Below are 18,221 nucleotides of genomic sequence, written 5' to 3'. Positions count from 1 at the left end.
AGCTGATCAATAATTAATGTTGTATCTTCCAAACATTTGCTCTGACAGCTATGTCAATTCTTGGATTTAGTTTGATGAAACTTTAGTGCTGCCAGACAAACAGTAGCCTTGCCACCTTTGAAATAAAAATCAATAACTGGAGCGGTGCCTAGAACTATAAGACATGCAGATAAATAAATTTAACAGTGCTTAACTAAGAAGAAATATTTACTGCCCAGCAACAGACAGGTAAAACATACATGTCTTGTTTTCTTAAATATAGAAATCCTTTATTTATTCTACTTGAATTAGTTACATGATGCATCTCTATCCTGACTGCACTGTTTTCCTTATTACTAATGCAGCAGCAGCTTCCATGAAACACTCACTATTTAAACAGACGGTGTTGCCACGGTTAAACTCTGCTTTTAGTGTTTCTACTAGGCCCTGCAGGCTATGCAGTGACATTTTTATGCATTTACACCACCTCCATCTGGACAGAATACTTTTTTCTGCCTCTTTGGGAGGGAGATGGAAAGAAGGCAGAAGGAGGGGAAAAAAATGAAGGAAAGATAGATGACAGGAGGCAGAAAGTGGAGGAGAGAGACACATCAAAGAGGAGAAGTTTCTCTGGAAGCTGAGGGGAGATGAGGAAGAAGGTAAGTCTCCATCAAACACAAGAGCTTCCTTTGCTTCAAACGGTCCCAGCACAGAGGCTGGATGAAACGAGATACCTGGAGTCCAACTGCGCTTCGGGGAGACTGTGGATATGTGAGTGTTTTTGCATGTTTTTATGCAGCGAGGCTCCTGGACAGTAATTCTGTACACTAAAGGTGACTGCCGTTCCTTCCTTATAAATTACATTTTCTGTCAACGTCATCACCCACTATCAGGAGGGGCGGCCATGTTCACTGACCGCTTCTATTTTTGTCAAAATGGCATCTATGTAGAAAAATATTGTATAATTTCAGACATAAGTCACAATAATAATTTAATGTCCTCCAATACTATGCATTAAAGGACTCTGTGGAGTTGTGGTTGTTTCTTTATAGGTGCTTTGTATCTTCTACAAAGCACAAACAAGCAACACCAACGTACTTTCCAGCAGGTTTTATGAGTGTCTATCAACCGCCAGTTGGTTGAAACAAGATACATTTCAATTTTCAGTCATTTAAATTCAAGGGTAGAAGAACAATGACTGACTGTATACATAATTCTGCTTGTTTACAGGCTGTGGGGAATGCATTAAGTTGCCTTCTTTCAGAGTAAAACAAGGAAAATGATACTAATTAGAAACGTCTCTTGAAGCTAAAGCTACCGGCTAACTTAGCTTAGCATCAGATGGGAGCAGCGGATACAGGACAGTTTAGAATCACCAGTTAACCTCAGCATGTTTTTGGACTGTGGGTGGAAACCGGAGAACAATGAGAGAAACCACACATGGAGAGAACATGCAAACTTCATGCAGAAAGATCCCAGGAAGGCCGGGACGCAAATCAGGGACCTTCTAGATGCAAGACAAAAGGGCTAACCACCAAGCCACCGTCATTAGAATATGCTTTCATTCAGCAAATTGCTCATGAAGACTCAACTAATTAAACATTAACTGAGAAGTTACAGTTGATTTTTTTTCCTGATTTCTTTAAAATATGCCATGCTGAACATTTTCTTCATGATTCTCGCCTCCCTCAACCATCCTGACAGCTAGCGTTGCAGCTGCCACTAAATTTCCACCTGTGGCTTAATCTGATTAGTCAAATGTTTGCGTGCTGAGTGGGAGCGCATCTAAATAGAATTCTTTTTCACTGCATTTCAGATGGACTTTTGCTATGTGTGTTTAGTGTGCACATTCTGATTAAGAAGACAATGAAAACATGATTATTGGCCTGCACTAGTTTGACGGTTGTTATATACCTCAACTATTTAAGGATCAGTAACATCTGGACTTTCATTGTTTGGCAGAAGTACTGGAGGCCTTAAGTTGTCAGAAATACATTACAGCATGGTGTTTTTTAACCCCAGCTTGTGAGAAGTTAGTCTGATTGCAGTTATGATAAAATGCCTCTGAAACAGTAACCCAAAATCTCAACCACCCAGACACTATTCCCCCCATTGGACAGTGGGCTGCTGCTCGTAATTTCTTTTTGCTGTAAAACAACCATGACAGAGGTATAAAACCCCCTTTAATATTACTTCCTGTAGTCTTGACAGCTACAGCAAATCTAAACACAAGCGGTGGACGTTGCAGCAGTCAAACTATGATCTGAACTGGATTACCTGGACATGGCATTCTGCTGGTTGTCATTTGATGCCCAGCTATAGGGATGCTGCTGGAGACTCTGGGTGGCAGCAGGTTGCTGACAGCGAACCTGCAGAGCCGCAGACAGCAGTTCAGCTCCGCCTGGGCCGAAGCTCCGGTCCAGCACGGAGACCAGACCCCGCTCAGCTGTGTGAAATCAAACTAACAAGCTGCTGCTCTGCTCTGATTGATTGCTGCTCGCCTCCATCGGCCTCAGAGTGACGGGACTGGTGCAGCTACAGCCTTTTTAGCGGCAGATGTAAGATATTTAAAGCTAGTTTGCCGAAAGAGGATGAAAGCTGCTAATTCATATTTCAACCATCTATGTTTACCCATTAATTTTTTATAGCCACTGAGGCTAAACAAAATAATGTATATTAAAAAAATCTGTGTATTGGACAAGTGTTTAAAAAACAGATTTAAAGCTTCAGTGCAGTCATTTGAATTCTATGATGGACCAGGAACAATTAGAACTACTCTACAGAGAGGCACTTAGAAAATGCACATACATAAAATGCTTAGTGCTAAAAAAACAAAACAAACAAAAACAGCCATTAAATAGCCATGAGCAGCAGAAAAATTGGGTCTGATGCGATGAAAATCTCTCGGATTATTACTTCATCTTTATAGTTCCAGCTTTTCTTTTTTCTTTTTTACATAAAGTTCATAGTTTGCTCATTATAAGTAGTACTCAGCCTGTGAAAATGTCCTCTGGAGCGTCGGAGGAGCTTTTGCCAAGTTTGAGAAAAGAGCCCCGTCTTCTTTCAGTTTCAGCTCGAGACTTCAAATTTACTGCCTGTTACAAACTGGGGGTGTGGAGTTTGAGAGATGTAGGCACTTATCAGGGGGGAAGACGCTATCAAATGGAAGATAATGGGAAGTGTGGGATACAGTGGGGTTTTGTTTTTTGCAGCATGACAAAAAATAAATAAATCTGGATCTCTTGGCATCTGCTGTTTTAAATTTGATCAATCTTCTAAAAATCTGTTTTCTCCAGTCCCTCAACTCTCTCTATGGAAGTAAAATACTGATTTACTGAAGTAAAGCTTTGATGTAAGCTGCTAAAATGATATGATAGCAAAGCGATTGACCTTTATGGAGCCAAATGTTCTGATTTTCAAAATTAGAGCTGGAAAAAGTCATTTATCCACTCAATATACCATCCAAGGGGATTGTTTTCGCTTTCAAGCAGTATTTAGTCTGTCACTGTCAATCTGGGAAAACTGTATTCCCCGCTAAATTGTGTATATTGCTGACTTGATATGAAGCCTAGGTTAGCTCAAATTTAATTCTGAAAATTCTTTTTAAATGGGATGATTTGTATCTTTGATAGTCTAACGCTTCTTTCAGGGTGTTCATCCATTGGTTGTTGTTTATTGTCCACCATTCTAAGTACAAAATACAACAAGCTTCATCCTGATTGTGTAACAACCAATCACCTTTTCACTTGAAAAGTTTGGTCAACATTGTTATTTAGTTATTTATTTATTGGTTGTTGCTAGAGGTACGGACCCGTACCCGTAGCCTGTGGACTACAGATACGGCACTTTCCATTTGCCAATCAGATACGCGAGATCTGGTCACGTGACTCCCGGTAGACGCGAGCTGTACGGACCCGTAGCATCGGTACGACAGGTACGGACCCTAAACCTGACCCTAACACTAACCCTAACCTTAACCTTTGCTTACCTTTCAACAGTTTGCAGTGGTTAGCAGCTTCTTGACTCGCGAGACTCGCGTACGGGTCCGTATCTGTCTGGCAAATGGAAAGTGCCGTATCCGTAGACACTACCTTATTTATTAATGACCGGCTATCTTTTTTCAGCTTTGACTTCTAGCCAAAGTCAAGCCAAAGAAACATGAGCACATAGCACTGGTGCTTTCCTCACTTCACTGGCTTCCGTTTAGGTTCAGGATTGATTTTCAGATTCTTTTATTTGATTTTAAGTCTCCAAAAGGACAGTCTGACCTTATTAAGGTGCATCTACCCTCCACAGCCCTTAAGTCAGCTGACCAGACGGTCCTGGACGTTTCTCGATCCCTCATGAAAACCAGAGGAGATCGAGCTTTCGCAGTCCACTCCGGTCGTCAACTAGTTCCACGAAACCAGTTCAAACGCTGTAAGTGGAGGACGTTGTAAACTGAGAACTCCATGTATATTGTTGTGTTGTGAATATTTCTAAAATTCTACTAAAATACACCCTGATTGTACATTTCCGTTGTAATTTATCAGTTCATACTTTAAAAAATTTTAACGCTGTAGTATTCTTCTCGTGAGTTAAGGAATGGAAGATGACGAAAATTTGTCTGCATAACAGTCAATAAAGAAGTGATGTGTAAAGTTAGTTCACAGATATATGTGGAACACACAATGCATATTTTTATTATGGTGATTACAAAGGCGCATTATAGAAAGCAATAAACCACTTATGATCAATGTTGTGGTAATCCTAACGATGAAGCCTGCTTGGGCAGGATGCAAACTGGATTAAAAACCTCTTAGTTCTTCTAAAATCGCTGTAAATCACCATGAGTGGCTTATGACAGAAATATCCACAGTGTTGGAAACCCAGGCAAAGTACATTAAGTTTGAAGTTGTTGAAAGCTGAGCGTCTCAGTGCAGAGAGGGTGAGCCGTGATCGCCCCGCTGAGCCAAAGCTGGAGCTTGATTGGTTCTGATTAGTGAATAAATCAAACAGGTATCAAATCAAGCCGGGCCAATTGCCTCCTACTCACACCTTGATTAGGTTCATGCACCCAAACGCGTTCCCCGGTTGAGAAACACTCTCCCTCACTTACACACACACACGAATCTACCCTGTAATTGGCAAACTCTCCCTGCCTCTATCCACGCCAGCTGTAATTAGTGTGCCAGCAACAATGCTTGTTTGTCAAAAAACACACATGTACACATACACACAGCGCTCATCCCATCCTCTCTCATGCCTCAGCTGACACCCTTTGATACACCCACACACACATGCACACACACAAATACTATTCAGCCTTCCATGATGCCTGGGGCAGTTAGTATTTACAAATCTGCTCGCTTCTCTGTGAAATCTCACACATTGCTTCTTGGTTTCTGACATAATGTTGGGAACTAATTCATCTCACTACTTCCACCGATTCAGAATATACACTAACTGGCCCAAAGGAGGTGCCAAGATAAATGATATCTTACTGATGGGCTCGTGGGGGAAGACATATTTTTGTTCCCTTGTTACTTTGCAGATTTACTGAAGCGCCACAAGGGAGGTGTACCACAACTGACCCTTAGTTAGAGCACACATGCAGTTTATAGTGATGATGAGGGAGGATTTACCACTCCAAATATCCAGTAATTTTGGACAAAATTGGTCAAAACCAGGCTTCTCTTGATTTTTGCTGTCTAAAATGAGAACTGCTGCTGGTAGATGGAGCCAGTTTGCTAAATAAAACTGACATATTGCTATGAATTGGTTGCAAATATGCCTCTGGCTGAATCTTTAATGGCTTAATGTCTACATAGATGATATTGTGCGGAACAACTGAGGCTAAAGCTATAAGCATTGAAACAATTTTAGGGTCCCTGAAAGGAAAATCACCAAAATGTATTTTTGAATCAGTGTTGTTGAGTGGAGGTTTATTTGCTCGAGACAAACACAACAGTAGATGATAACTTTAGACGACGTACCTGCTTGTTAACCCTACTGCTGTAAGTTGTGCCTCGGTGGAGTTATGTGACCACTGGTGTTGGTTTGTTTGTCTGTCTGTCTGCCTGTTAGCAACATTACGCAAAAACAGACTAAAGGATGTGGAAGAAATTTTCAGGGAAGGTCAGAAATGACACAAGGACCAACTGATTAGTTTTTGGCAGTGATGCGGCTTATAGTCGGGATCCATGGATTTGTAAATGATTTCTGTATTTGATTCAGTATCCGTACATCACGTACACAAGCTTGTTTAAAATTAGCTAAAAACAAACCGTTCGTGAGGATTCTGTAAAAAAAAAAAAAAAAAAGAAAAGAAAGATGGGTACTGTTTAAAACACTGAGTTTGTAGAGGTCGCAACTATGGTTTCTTGACGGTCCTGGAAATACCTGTGGGCACATACTGTACAGCAGACACTTTTGAGTTTTCTCTACTTCAAGTCATGGTTGTGCTGTTTTGATAGAGGTAGGACTTTATAATGGGAAAACGAGCCCACAGTGAGAAAAAAATGTAAAAGGAGCAAAACTGCCCAAAAATCATTTGGTTCAGAGGGTTGAATGTAACCAAACAAACTAATGTCGTTAGTTGATGATGTGCTCCTTGGCAAACACAAGCTCGTAAAGTGTCCTCTCACCTTTTCTGTAGTGTTTTTGTGTTTGTAAAGGATAAAACACTCCAAAGTCTGCAAATGCCAAGTATCTCTCTAACTCCTGCCCACAAACATCCCGTCAACAAGAAGAGAAATCCATAGTTTGACAGAGCTGCTATGACTAGATGCAGTATCTAGGCAATGGCAAGAAAATCACTGATATAAGTCGGGGCTTAGTGAAAGTCAAATCATGTTTCCTTCAAGAGCATACTTCCAGCTAGAATCTGACCTCTTGGTGCTGGAGTGAGGGCGCTGGGTGTTGGCCAGCTGCTGCAGGCCCAGGGTGGGGCTGTGGAAGAGGAGGCCGCTGCGTCGGAGAAGCTTCTGCTTCATGGCCGCCAGGCTGCTCCACTCCTGGACAAACCTCAGCACCTGCATGAGGGGGAGGGAGAGATATCAAACCTCACTTTATATTCAATTTCAAGCAGAAACCGAAGCCGTTCGAGTCTTCATCTTCGACACAAATTGATAGTTTGGACGTTGGAGCCTCTTTAAAAGCAAAACATTTTTTAGCTTTTCAATTCTGAAAATACACTTGAGCTGAAAACAAACTATTCAAAGGAGACAGTTTTCCAGATTGCTGAACAAAACCCATCAAACCAATAGAGAGCTGTATACGCTTTCAGCCAAGTCAAGGATTCAAAGAAAATCCACTGCCAAAAAAACAAATAGCACACCAGACACCAACCCTAATGGGCAATTTGCCTACATATATTACACTTGATGATAGCCACTGTCACAAAAAGATGAGTTGTCTGAAGATAAAGCTCAAAACACATAATACACACAGTTCTTTCAGCCATCACAACATCCAGGCTTTCTTTGTTGATGCTTCAGCGGCTGAATCAGGTGTATGACAACACATACGACCACACAGGAATCTTTATCTTACTTATTAGGTTCAAATAATCATCATTATTTAAAGGTCTGAATTCACCTTTTAAAATTTTCTAAAGGATCTTTTAAAATTTTTGCCTTTCACATAGCTGGGAAAGAGAATGACACCATGACAACGCTGTAATCTTTCTGAAAATATGCTACTAGACGTTAATAGATGATAATTATTGCTCATCACTTGCTTGAGATTGAAGGCAATGAGAAACATGGTGCCATTCTTACGGAAGAGCTAGAAACAGAGCAGAGAGCTGGTCTTGTATTCAGATCAGGAGTCAAAGAACAGCAGTCAGCCTGGATGTCATGAGCTGGTAGATCATAGAAATCCTGTTCTGCATATCTGGGATGTTCTGGAGACTCCTGACAGGAGTACAGTGCAGCTTAACACCACATCGCGAAGCAGTAACTGTTTTGAAAAGCCATCACAGGTTAGCTGGGAGTCAAGGAGTCGAAGCAGATGCCAAACGCGGTGAATGAAGAGGAGAGTGGGACGAAGATCAGATGGGTTAAACGGTGAGACTTTGTGTTGGTAGAAACTGGAGCGCTTTGATTTATCAATGTGTAGCTGCTTCTATTGTTAAAGGTTTATGCTCACCTTAATGGAAGCTTATCACATAAAACACCACGGAACTCATCCTACTAATCAGTATTACTCACAATTACTGAACTTTTGATTTTTAGTGATTTTTATGTAACTAATATGTTTCTTGTAGCTAAAAAAGATAAACAAGCAACAGATGATCAAGAAATAAATCATACATTTGAACTATTTCTTGTTATTGTCTTACATTTTTACTGCACCTGTCATGTCCAAAATTATTATACCCTTTCTCAGTAATCAATGCCAAAGCCTTTATTTGCTAACAATCTTTCTTCAAGTTCCACTTTTTCTTTGAAGTTGAAGCTTCCTCCCATCTCTGGTCTTCACTTTCTTCAGATTCTCGATGGGATTCTGGTCTGGACTCTCCAACATGTTGATGTTTTCTGTGAACCATTTCTTGGCCACCTTGAGGTGTGTTTCAGATCATTGATTTGTTGGAAGGACAAGGGTTTCTGCAGTTGACTGATGTTCTCCTCTACAGCTTTCTTCTTTGCCTTTTCTGAGTCTTGTAGAAGTGAGTCCTCCTTGGTCGAATTCTGCTACCAGAACTGCCCATAAAGATGGTCTTGGTGGTGATTCTTGGATTCTTCTTGGCCTCTCTAATGACCATCCTTACTAGTGTAGACTTCCCTTTTGTTTCCCTATCATCCCTTTGAGATTTTTCACAGAGCAGAACTACTTGTACTTTCTGATGATGCTTTGCACTGTGACCACTGGCACTTAAAAACACTTATATGTGGCTTTATAGCTTTTCACCGCCTTGTGAGCAGCCTTTCTCACTGACGGGCCCTAATAGCAGCTCACAAAGCTTTTTGCTTTTAGCCACGACTTGCAATTGACTGGAGAAGTACTGCTTCAGCTGTTAAACTTACAGTGTGTTAGAATGCACGAGAATATGTTAGAACTTACCAGGAACATTTGTCATGGTATAGACATGGTCTGTTCTTAGAGATTTGTCACAGTTTTGGACACACGCAACACAATGTCTTAACAGTTTGTCACTTGCTTCTGTCACTTCCAGCCAAAAGAACACTACGGGTCAAATGAACTATTGAGGACTTTTCTGTATGTGTTTAATTGTTAACTTAGTCTCACATTCACTTTATGATGCTGTCAATTCCTACAAATGCATAAAATGCATATTAATTTGCAGCTGACAATAGTCCTGAATTAAATGCACTTTTTATGCCCGCTTCAATAAAATGTGCTAAAAATGAAGAAGAAATGTACTTTGTCTCATTCAAAAATATAACTATACACTTGTGAGCTCTTTCAAAAGACTAATATCTTCATAACTAAGAGTTATAGACAAGGTGGTGAAATCAGAAAATCCAGTGAAGTGTTTTAAAAATGCTCTTGGCCTTTCATGTAATTGGTAGACAGGCATTAAAATATAGTCTCATCTTTTAGGAGACAAAAGTACAGAATGAAAAAGACTACAATTAAGTTATCCTCTAAGAAATATGGCTCTTTTCTTATGAAATGTAGATTATTCTTATACTGGTTTTATAATGACTGCCCATTTATTTTGAAGATATTTCAGCTGTTTGTTTCTATTGTTCTTCTGGGCGTAGCAGAGTTTACACGCCCATCCAAGACGTGTTGCAGGCCACATTAAACCGCTTGCTTGGTATTGATTTTGATGGACAATTGGAGAGTAACAGGGCATAAATGATGGGTCAGAGGATGGATGCAACACACGCCTTGGTTTTACAAACCAACATAAACAACGTGACAGGTGGGGCGTCTGTCAGGAGCTGTTACTGCCGCGGCAGATTGCAGGATTTAATATTAGCCGGTTGGCGTGCGGGGTCGTTTGAGGCGATGATCCGTCTCCTTTAACGACCGTCATAAAACGGCACTTTCTCTTTTGCCAGTCTCCTCGGCCGCCCAAACCCCCTAAACCGCCCCACTCCCTCCCTCCATCACACCCAACCCCTCCTCCATCGCTCTTCAGGCCCTGCAGTGGTGGAAAGTGGGCGTCCACATTCCACCTATCTGTCAGGCCCCCGATGTCGAGCTGCTGCTTTTCCTGCTCGTGATCAGTGGTGTCATTAGTTTCACATGGCAGTGGCACGCACACACATATATCTGTTAGGTTTAATAACCCTGTGCTGCCTGGTGCCTCATCTTCACTGGATCAGTGGAATTGAGGAGATAGCTCCACTGACTGTGATATGAAACTAAATTATCTTAGTCTAAAATTAAGGCCAGCCTATGGGCACGGCAACTGAAAAACTTTCAACTGCACTCGTGAGCATGTTCAGAATTTTCTATCATGCTCCAAATTCTATAATGTCCTGGTTGCATATTTTTTTATCCTACCAGTCAGTCAAAAGAAAAAAAGTATCGGCACATCTCACAACCTAAAAGTCAACTCCAGTTTAATTCCCCTTTAGATCACTTTAACAGTAATGACAAATTAAAGGCGTACACCTCCCTCGTGTAAACACCGCACATGCACACCCACACACAGCCATGAATATCAAACCACATGCGAGAGACACACACATATTCAGCCTGGCGGGAAGGGCAGACCTGGATTCGATTTTCCCGGCGCCGGCTGAAGGCCTCGGGCAGGTCGTCCCAGTTGGTTAGTTTGATGTCCAGAGGGATGAAGCTCAAGTTCAGCGGAGCTCCGTCCTAAAAGACGGGGAGGAGACAGAGACGAAGAAGACAGCCTGAAGCAAAGCTACCACCATCATCTTCATCTTAGTGGAACTGTTGCTAATATAATGATAAACATCTTTAGCCTGGCTAATATGGGTGTTATGGTTTAACTCCATATTTGATTTAGATTTTATCTCTGCAATATGTCGCAGTGTTGACCAAGTTTTGTTTTCTTCACAACATTTACTTTTTATACATTTGTAAGCAAACAATGAAGGACAATACAGTATGACATGGATGTAATCATAAACAGAATCTCTTCATTTTTAATAAATATGATTCTATATACATGTATACTGACAGTCAATAGAAACTTTGAGGTAGAAATGTACACAGAATTCTACTTGTAGGGGGGTTGTAATTATTCATTGTGGATTTACTGATGATCTAGTGCCCTGGTAGTTGAGATAATGATGAGTTGTCATTTTGTCATGATTCATTGCACATGGGTTGGTCACTTTGCAAAAGTGAACCAAATGCACACCAAGCAATACTCAGTGAGTATCTGCACAATTTGAGAATGGGTTTTGAAGGCCTATATAAAGGCCCAAAAAAGGCCACCATTGTTAGTTCAGTGAACAGCATCATGCCGCGTCTATCACATGAACAACGTCTCCGGGCACTGGGTATGGTGGAGGCCGGTTTGAGCTGCAGTGATGTAGCCAGGCGTATGGGCTGTTCCCAACCCACAATCAGAAGCCTGGTCCAAAGCATGCGCCGACGGATTGCTGCCTGCATCGAAGCAAATGTAGGCCATACTCGGTATTGACTGTTGTGACTTTGTGTTTGGCAGGTGCCGTTTTCTTTTGTGAAATTCTTTATTTTGAAATCATTCTTGAAACTTTAGATTTTTGTTTCTGTATGCCAATATGCTAAAGAAATGATTCATATGAAGAAAATCCAGTTTCGGGCTTCAAAATAAAAATTATGTTGAAAAATCTGGTCTCAAACTTTCTATTGACTGTCAGTGTATATAGAATTATTTTTAATGTGCATGTATTAATGATGTATTTATGTATATTTATGTCTTCAATCTCAGTCAAAATGGTTACAGTAACGCCATGCCACTATCTTGCAATGATACAGAAATCTTTAACAAATCCGTGGATCCAGACTATAAGCCGCACTGCCAAAAACTAATCACTTGGTCCTTGTGTCATTTCTGACCTTCCCTGAAAATTTCATCCAAATCCATTATTCCATTTTTGCATAACGTTGCTAACAGACAGACAGACAAACCAACCCCAATCATCACATAACTCAGCCGAGGCTCCTCCTCCTTGGCGGAGTAAAAAATACTATCATATTAGTTATGCTAGCATACAAAAACAACATCAGCATGTTTGAAATTCCTCCTTTTTTGTTCTGCATCTTAGCAGTGTTAGCATAAACTCGGATCAAATTATTCTGTTTGTCTGTTTTTGAGTAATGTTGCAAACAGACAGAAAAAAAAGGACGGACACCAATCGTCACATAACTCCGCCGTGTTTCTTGCCAGAGTGATGGGCAAATACAAAACTTGAAGCCTTTAAAATGCTCTGGCAAAAGCGGTGCTCGCGCAGAAATGAATGCAGATTGCGTGTGAGGCGCTCATTCTTCATTTGAAGGCGCTAGACTCAAGGAAGGATTATGAAAATGTGTTACATGGTCACATAGATACGTAAGTAACAGCAGAAGAACATTTGAAATGAGGCGTTTCAACCAGGTGTTTGCAAAACCTTTTACATGCTCAAAGAAGCTACAACACACTAAAAAGATGGAAATTGAAATACCCCAAAAGCACCAAGTGGACCCTAAGATGATTCCACTTCTAAACAGATTTTAACCCACCTGTTCAATCTGATGTCACTGATAGGCATTACATTTTTGATAATGAGTATCTTTTGACAGTTTAAACAGAAGGTAATTGATGCTTCATATTAGGAGCTGTGCTTTTTTGACAGTTTTATTTGAAACAATTGTCTTAGAATGAATAATATATACTATATAAGTGTAGTATATCCAACAACAACACTACAGCAGTTCACTGAGTATTGATAAACTATCTGTACATACTAAATGTGATCCCACTCAGACTACAAAAACATTTATAATGTTATCAGTAGTGATAATACCAGAATTTAAATAGTCTTCTTTCCAGAAACAATGTGACCATTATACCAGAGTGTGCCGTCAACAGTTCTTACAGCAACAGTTCTATTTCTTTGATAGAAAGTAGTCTCTAAGCAAAACAAAAAAACTGTTCAGCGATATCTCAAAGCCTTTATCTGTTTCTTCTTTTCATAGACCTGTGAGTCAGGAATCCTGAAGGGATATATAATTACTATATTTGAGGTAATTTTGCAGCCATGATCTGATGTTTTCTTCTCTTTTTCATCTCCCTTTGTATTAAACCGTCAATGAAACTGTAGACAGATGCATTTAAATGACTAATAGTTCACATTTGTCTGTGTGAAGCACTTCAAAGCTGTCTTGAAAGGTGCTTTATGTCGAATCCATTTAATTACTCGCCAACAAAGTCGCATCAACAACATTATTTTGTCACTTGTGCATGAATTTGGAACTATAAGCGGAATCAGACAAAGTGTCGCTTAGCAGAGATTAAATGACTACGTGATTGACAGAAAATTAATCTACAAAGGTTATGAATAAGGGTTTAAGTTGTTTTTAAAGCAGAAGTGGCAAGAAGATTCAGAAATACTGCAAGTATATTTCATGTGGTCAAGGAAAATGGTTAACAGTTTTGGTTAAAATACCATCATTTGCTCCGACAAGCCAGAGAGAGACCCACAGAGAGCAGCTTTTGAGCAGTAAATGATGTTCTACGCTGCTCACTGTCCCTTCATGATTCTTTGGAGGTTCCTGACTGGCTCCTCGTGATTTCCTGCCCAAACAGTTGGTGAGACGTGGGATTTTGCTGCTGAGTCACTCGTGTAACCAAAGCAAACAGAAATACAACCACGCGAGTTTACTCGTCGGTTGTCCTTCTGAGTGAATGACGATGCAGCGCAGCTATTGTTTGAGTCGAGAAGAAATGTCAGGGTAATATTGTAGTTATATAACTTCGGTACAAACCTAGGAGGAGGGATGGATTGCAAACAAAGCTTTCCGATGCTATCGAACAAATGTTACCTCCATGTGTCACAGGAGGTGGGCGTCAGCCAGTGAACTTTGTTTTCTCATTAGCTACATCTGAAGAATGTCTTTTATTGTTAGCATTATTTTCTCAGTTAATGTTGATGTTAGTGGAAACCAGCAGGGCAAAGCCAGGTGCAGCCTCACCACTGGGTCTGGATCCTTTCTAGCTGCTACAATTAGGTTGCTGACTTTGAATCAGTGCCTCAGTACAGTACTGCAGACTGTCTTGTTTTCTAATGCAGACCTGCATATGACAATGACTTTGTGTAGTCACGTTGTGGATTGTCACACATTGTGCCTCTATCAAATAGAAATACAAGTTTGCAGTATAATGTCAGACCTATGGGCGTCTCTGTGGAGAACATTTATAGCAACTGCAGAACCCAATCTGTCACTCAGCAATTAGAAATAAATATCTAGTTTTGTACAGTTCACATGCAATTAGTGTCATTGTGTACTGTAGTTCAGTTTCTACTCAAACTTTGGGTATCTTCAGCCAAGCAATCAGATTTTTAATTACCAAGTAGCAGAACCGGAATCTAGTTACATTCAAGTTCTGTAATCTGGCCACACTTTATTCTTTATTGGTTGCCATGGTAATTCCTGAGGTAACCAAGGAGCTCATTAGTGATGTGTCTTGTTTTGTCCCCTTAATTCGAATATATGTTTGAAGATACTGCTTGTCTTGTGACAGTATGCATGAATTATTAACAAAAATAATGAGGAATATGAATAGGATTAAAAAAATAATTTAAAAAAAGAATGTGCTTTCACCTATACGGTTGTAGCTCACTGTAATTACAGGTAATCATACTGCAGCGGCTTGGGGTAACCGCATCATCATTGTAAAAAATAACCACAATAAAGAACATTCTCACAGTTATTACAGCTTCATTAGCACTAACTACTGCCAATTTGGAGCCTGAGAAGCCACTTGGCCTCAGTGTTGACTTCAATCAAACAACAGTGACTGAGCCAAACATTTTAGAAGAAAGAGGCTGAGCAGTGAATTTAGGTAAAAGCTACAATCTGTCAGCTGCTGCAACCACATCAGGCATGATGATGGTGGACAGAGGATGGGCAGGAGAGAGGAGGAAGGATAAAGTCTAAAGGTTAATACCTACCAGCCGCCGACACGTGGATTTGGAGATACAAATCAACATTAGGAAGTTTTTCCTGTGCTGTAGCCTCCGTGCACAGAGGCCCATGTGTTTATTTGGATTATGGTAAAATAAATATCATGGAGAGTCAGGGGAAATGGTGGAGCGGGTTGTGCTGTAACAGCATGGAGCAGGATTAGAGCCCTGCTAGATGTGATTGAAAAGAGGCACACTATCTCCCACACTAACATGCTTGTGAGTAACAAATAAATCAATTCGAAATAGGAGTTCTTTCAGCCATCCAGTAATTTACAGGGGGAAAAAAAATCAGGAATTATCACCAGATTACCTGAATAATTTTATTTGGAAAGAATGAATTCTTCTAGAGCAATTAGGGTGATTTTGTGGTGGAGTACATCTGCACAAAAAATAAGGCTTTTACCGTAATGAACCGTTTCTGAAAAAGCATCTTAAATTAAATACCTTGTTTTCTGTAGCTGAAACATTTCCATACAACAGACTAGGGGTGCATGATTATGGCCAAACTGATAATCGTGATCATTTTAATCAATATTGAGATCACAATTACACACTACAATTTACTGATGTTCCCTAAACGTCACAAATGTGGGCCACGGTATGAGTTAGCTAGTCGACTGTACAGAGAATCCTATAGTCTCTGCTTAGATACAGCAGCACCGCAGCTATCACAAATAACGCAAATTCAAAAAAGTTAGCTCTTGCAGGTTGCAACAACGAACCATTTCTCAGAACATCTACACAAAGCTCAGGTTAAAAAAACAAACAAGAAAAGCACTCAGAGAGAGCAGCACTCCGCCAAGGCTGCTCAGTTGTATCATTTCTGGCAGCCGAAATCTTTAAAAAAATTGTTTCAGAAATCACGGCACCATAGAATGTGTCCATTTAATACAGATGTACTCAGAAACAAAATGACTGCATGTGGACGTTACGCATGAATACCGAATTGTGTGACCCAAATATATAGCTTGTGGCGGGAATTGATGAGATTCAGAAACACCTCCACAATTTAATTAATTGCTCCTTGTATAAATTCCGACGGATAAGTTCCGATAAGTCCGCAGCCGTTGATTTGTAGTAGGATTGAAACGTGATCGTCAGCAGGCAGCTGATGTAGTGTTCACTTGTCATAGTTACAGTGACGCCATGCCGTTATCTCGCAATGACACAGAAATTTTTAACAAATCCATGCATCCAGACTATAAGCCACATCACTCCCCAAATCCAATCACTTGGTCCTTGTATCATTCCTGACCTTCCCTGAAAATTTCAATGGACATCCAAATCTGTTTGTCCATTTTTGAGTAATGCTGCTAACAGACAGACAGACAAACCAACAAACGCTAATCATCACAGAACTTCTTAGCAGTGTTAGCATATACTACGATCAAAATATTTCCAAGATGTATAGAACAAAAAATATTATGTCTACATGTAAAATTTTAGACTTCCAAAGCTGTCACAAGAGAACTGAATGAGTATTTATTATCCAAGGTCATGAAAAGACATCTAGGCAAACCCAGTAATATTTTTTCTTTTCTGAAATACTACATCTCTATATAAACAACAGTAACTACATGATGCGGTTTTCTATCAAAAGCTGTCAGTCGGCACCTCGTTGCTGTCAGAAACCCCCACACTGGAGCTCAAAGCATTGATCAGAGCCTGACAAATGTTGCTCAAACAGCCATAAACACACAGCAACATTGTGAGCTGTCTTCCCTCAAAACCGGCATGTCTTCCTCGCCAGTTTCTGCACCAAACCATCCGCCGCCTTATTAAAACCCACAGCTCTGACAAGACACTGAGATCAGATCCTTCCTTGTTGGGATACTGAAGATTTTCCATTCATTACTTTTGCAATTTGTACAGTAAACAACTCATGTTTATCTTTATAGATAAAGCCTACAGATGTCCTTTTAGACATTTGAGAATAAAACATCAACGCGAACAGGTCCTGACAGGTATGGATTATTGGTGATGGAAGTTTGTGGAGTCTCAGCATGGGGAGGGAATCTTACACAATAGAAAGTGTCTGAATTACTTCTGATATTGTCAACCACACCCCTCTGCTGCTTCTGGTGTCAAAACACCAAACCTCTGGGGAGAAAGGACAGTGAATCCTTGAGTAAAACAGCAGTTTGATGTGTTGAAAATGGACATAAAATTCCTAATACTCTCAATATTTCTCATTCAAGCACCAGTGACAAATCTTCCTCTGATTGTGCTCTGAGCAGCCCCCCGTGTGGATTCTACGCCCGGTCCAGGATTATCCCGATGTGACAGCTTTCCAGCCAGAATTCCTCCAGTTTATCATTTAAACGACAGCGGGGGACATTTATCTCTGCGGCTTATCGTCTCAGCCACGCGTACATGACACTTGTCTATTGCCGTCAGGGTAATATTCCATTGGCGATTCAGTTCAGCGCTTTGGTCTTCTCTATGTAAAACCCTCTTGTCTCTTATCTGCGTTAGTGGGGAAGGAATTTGATCCCTCATGAATGAAACAAAAGGGCGTTAAGTATCACAATGCGATCAATACAGAGGTCTGTTGGCGAGTGGCACTCAGGAGGAGTGCCAAGAATGCACAGGAGTGTAATCAGAGTCAGACTGAGGTTAACCTATAGCTTGTATTAGTCTGCTGGGTGCAAGAAGCACCACAAGATTCAACGATGACATCAGCTAAAAGAACATTTTACTTGATTACTGAATGAAATACCCGAAGCCTTCACACAAAATCCCCCTGTGGCTGGTAAAACATGACTGGATGTTGTAGGTAGACGGTCTCTATTCCCCTTTCTGGCTGACTGCCTTTGCTGAAATGTCTTGGTCAGCTTTTCTGAACAACTACAGCTTGTTAGAAGATATCTAAACATTTATGACTGATCTAATACTCAGTCCCTCGGCTGCCTCAAGTACCGCCAGGGCAGCCATTGTTGTTGTTCATCATGATTTGAACAGAGCTGCAAGGTGGTCACTTATCATATTTTGAGCAATCTTAGCAACCATACATTAGTCACTGCCAGCCGAGAACACAGAAAACAGTATTATTACTCCGGTGATTTAATACAGAGCTTTCACAAAGTTGGGAGACAAGTGACATTTTGTCCTCATGCTTCTAGTTTGTTTTTTTCTTCAGTTGCTGTTAGTGCTGATATT

At 40.5% G+C, this 18,221-nt stretch overlaps 1 protein-coding gene across 3 annotated transcripts in view; it reads right to left on the bottom strand.

Annotated features, from left to right (window-relative positions):
* Nucleotides 1-18,221, bottom strand: part of zranb3 (zinc finger, RAN-binding domain containing 3) — a 96,143-nt gene that overhangs the window by 16,119 nt on the left and 61,803 nt on the right. For all 3 annotated transcript variants that reach the window (XM_022206435.2, XM_051942162.1, XM_051942163.1), the window contains exons 16-17: nucleotides 10,654-10,758; nucleotides 6,850-6,992 (exon numbers count right to left, since the gene is read on the bottom strand). In XM_022206435.2, coding sequence (XP_022062127.2) covers nucleotides 6,850-6,992; nucleotides 10,654-10,758 — 248 coding nt within the window. The remainder of the gene's footprint in view (nucleotides 1-6,849; nucleotides 6,993-10,653; nucleotides 10,759-18,221) is intronic.

This window comes from Acanthochromis polyacanthus, chromosome 22 (assembly GCF_021347895.1).
Source record: "Acanthochromis polyacanthus isolate Apoly-LR-REF ecotype Palm Island chromosome 22, KAUST_Apoly_ChrSc, whole genome shotgun sequence".
Lineage (NCBI taxonomy): Eukaryota > Metazoa > Chordata > Actinopteri > Pomacentridae > Acanthochromis > Acanthochromis polyacanthus.
The sequence above is the reverse complement of the archived record's forward strand: the minus strand, read 5'-3'. Positions and strand labels throughout refer to the sequence as shown.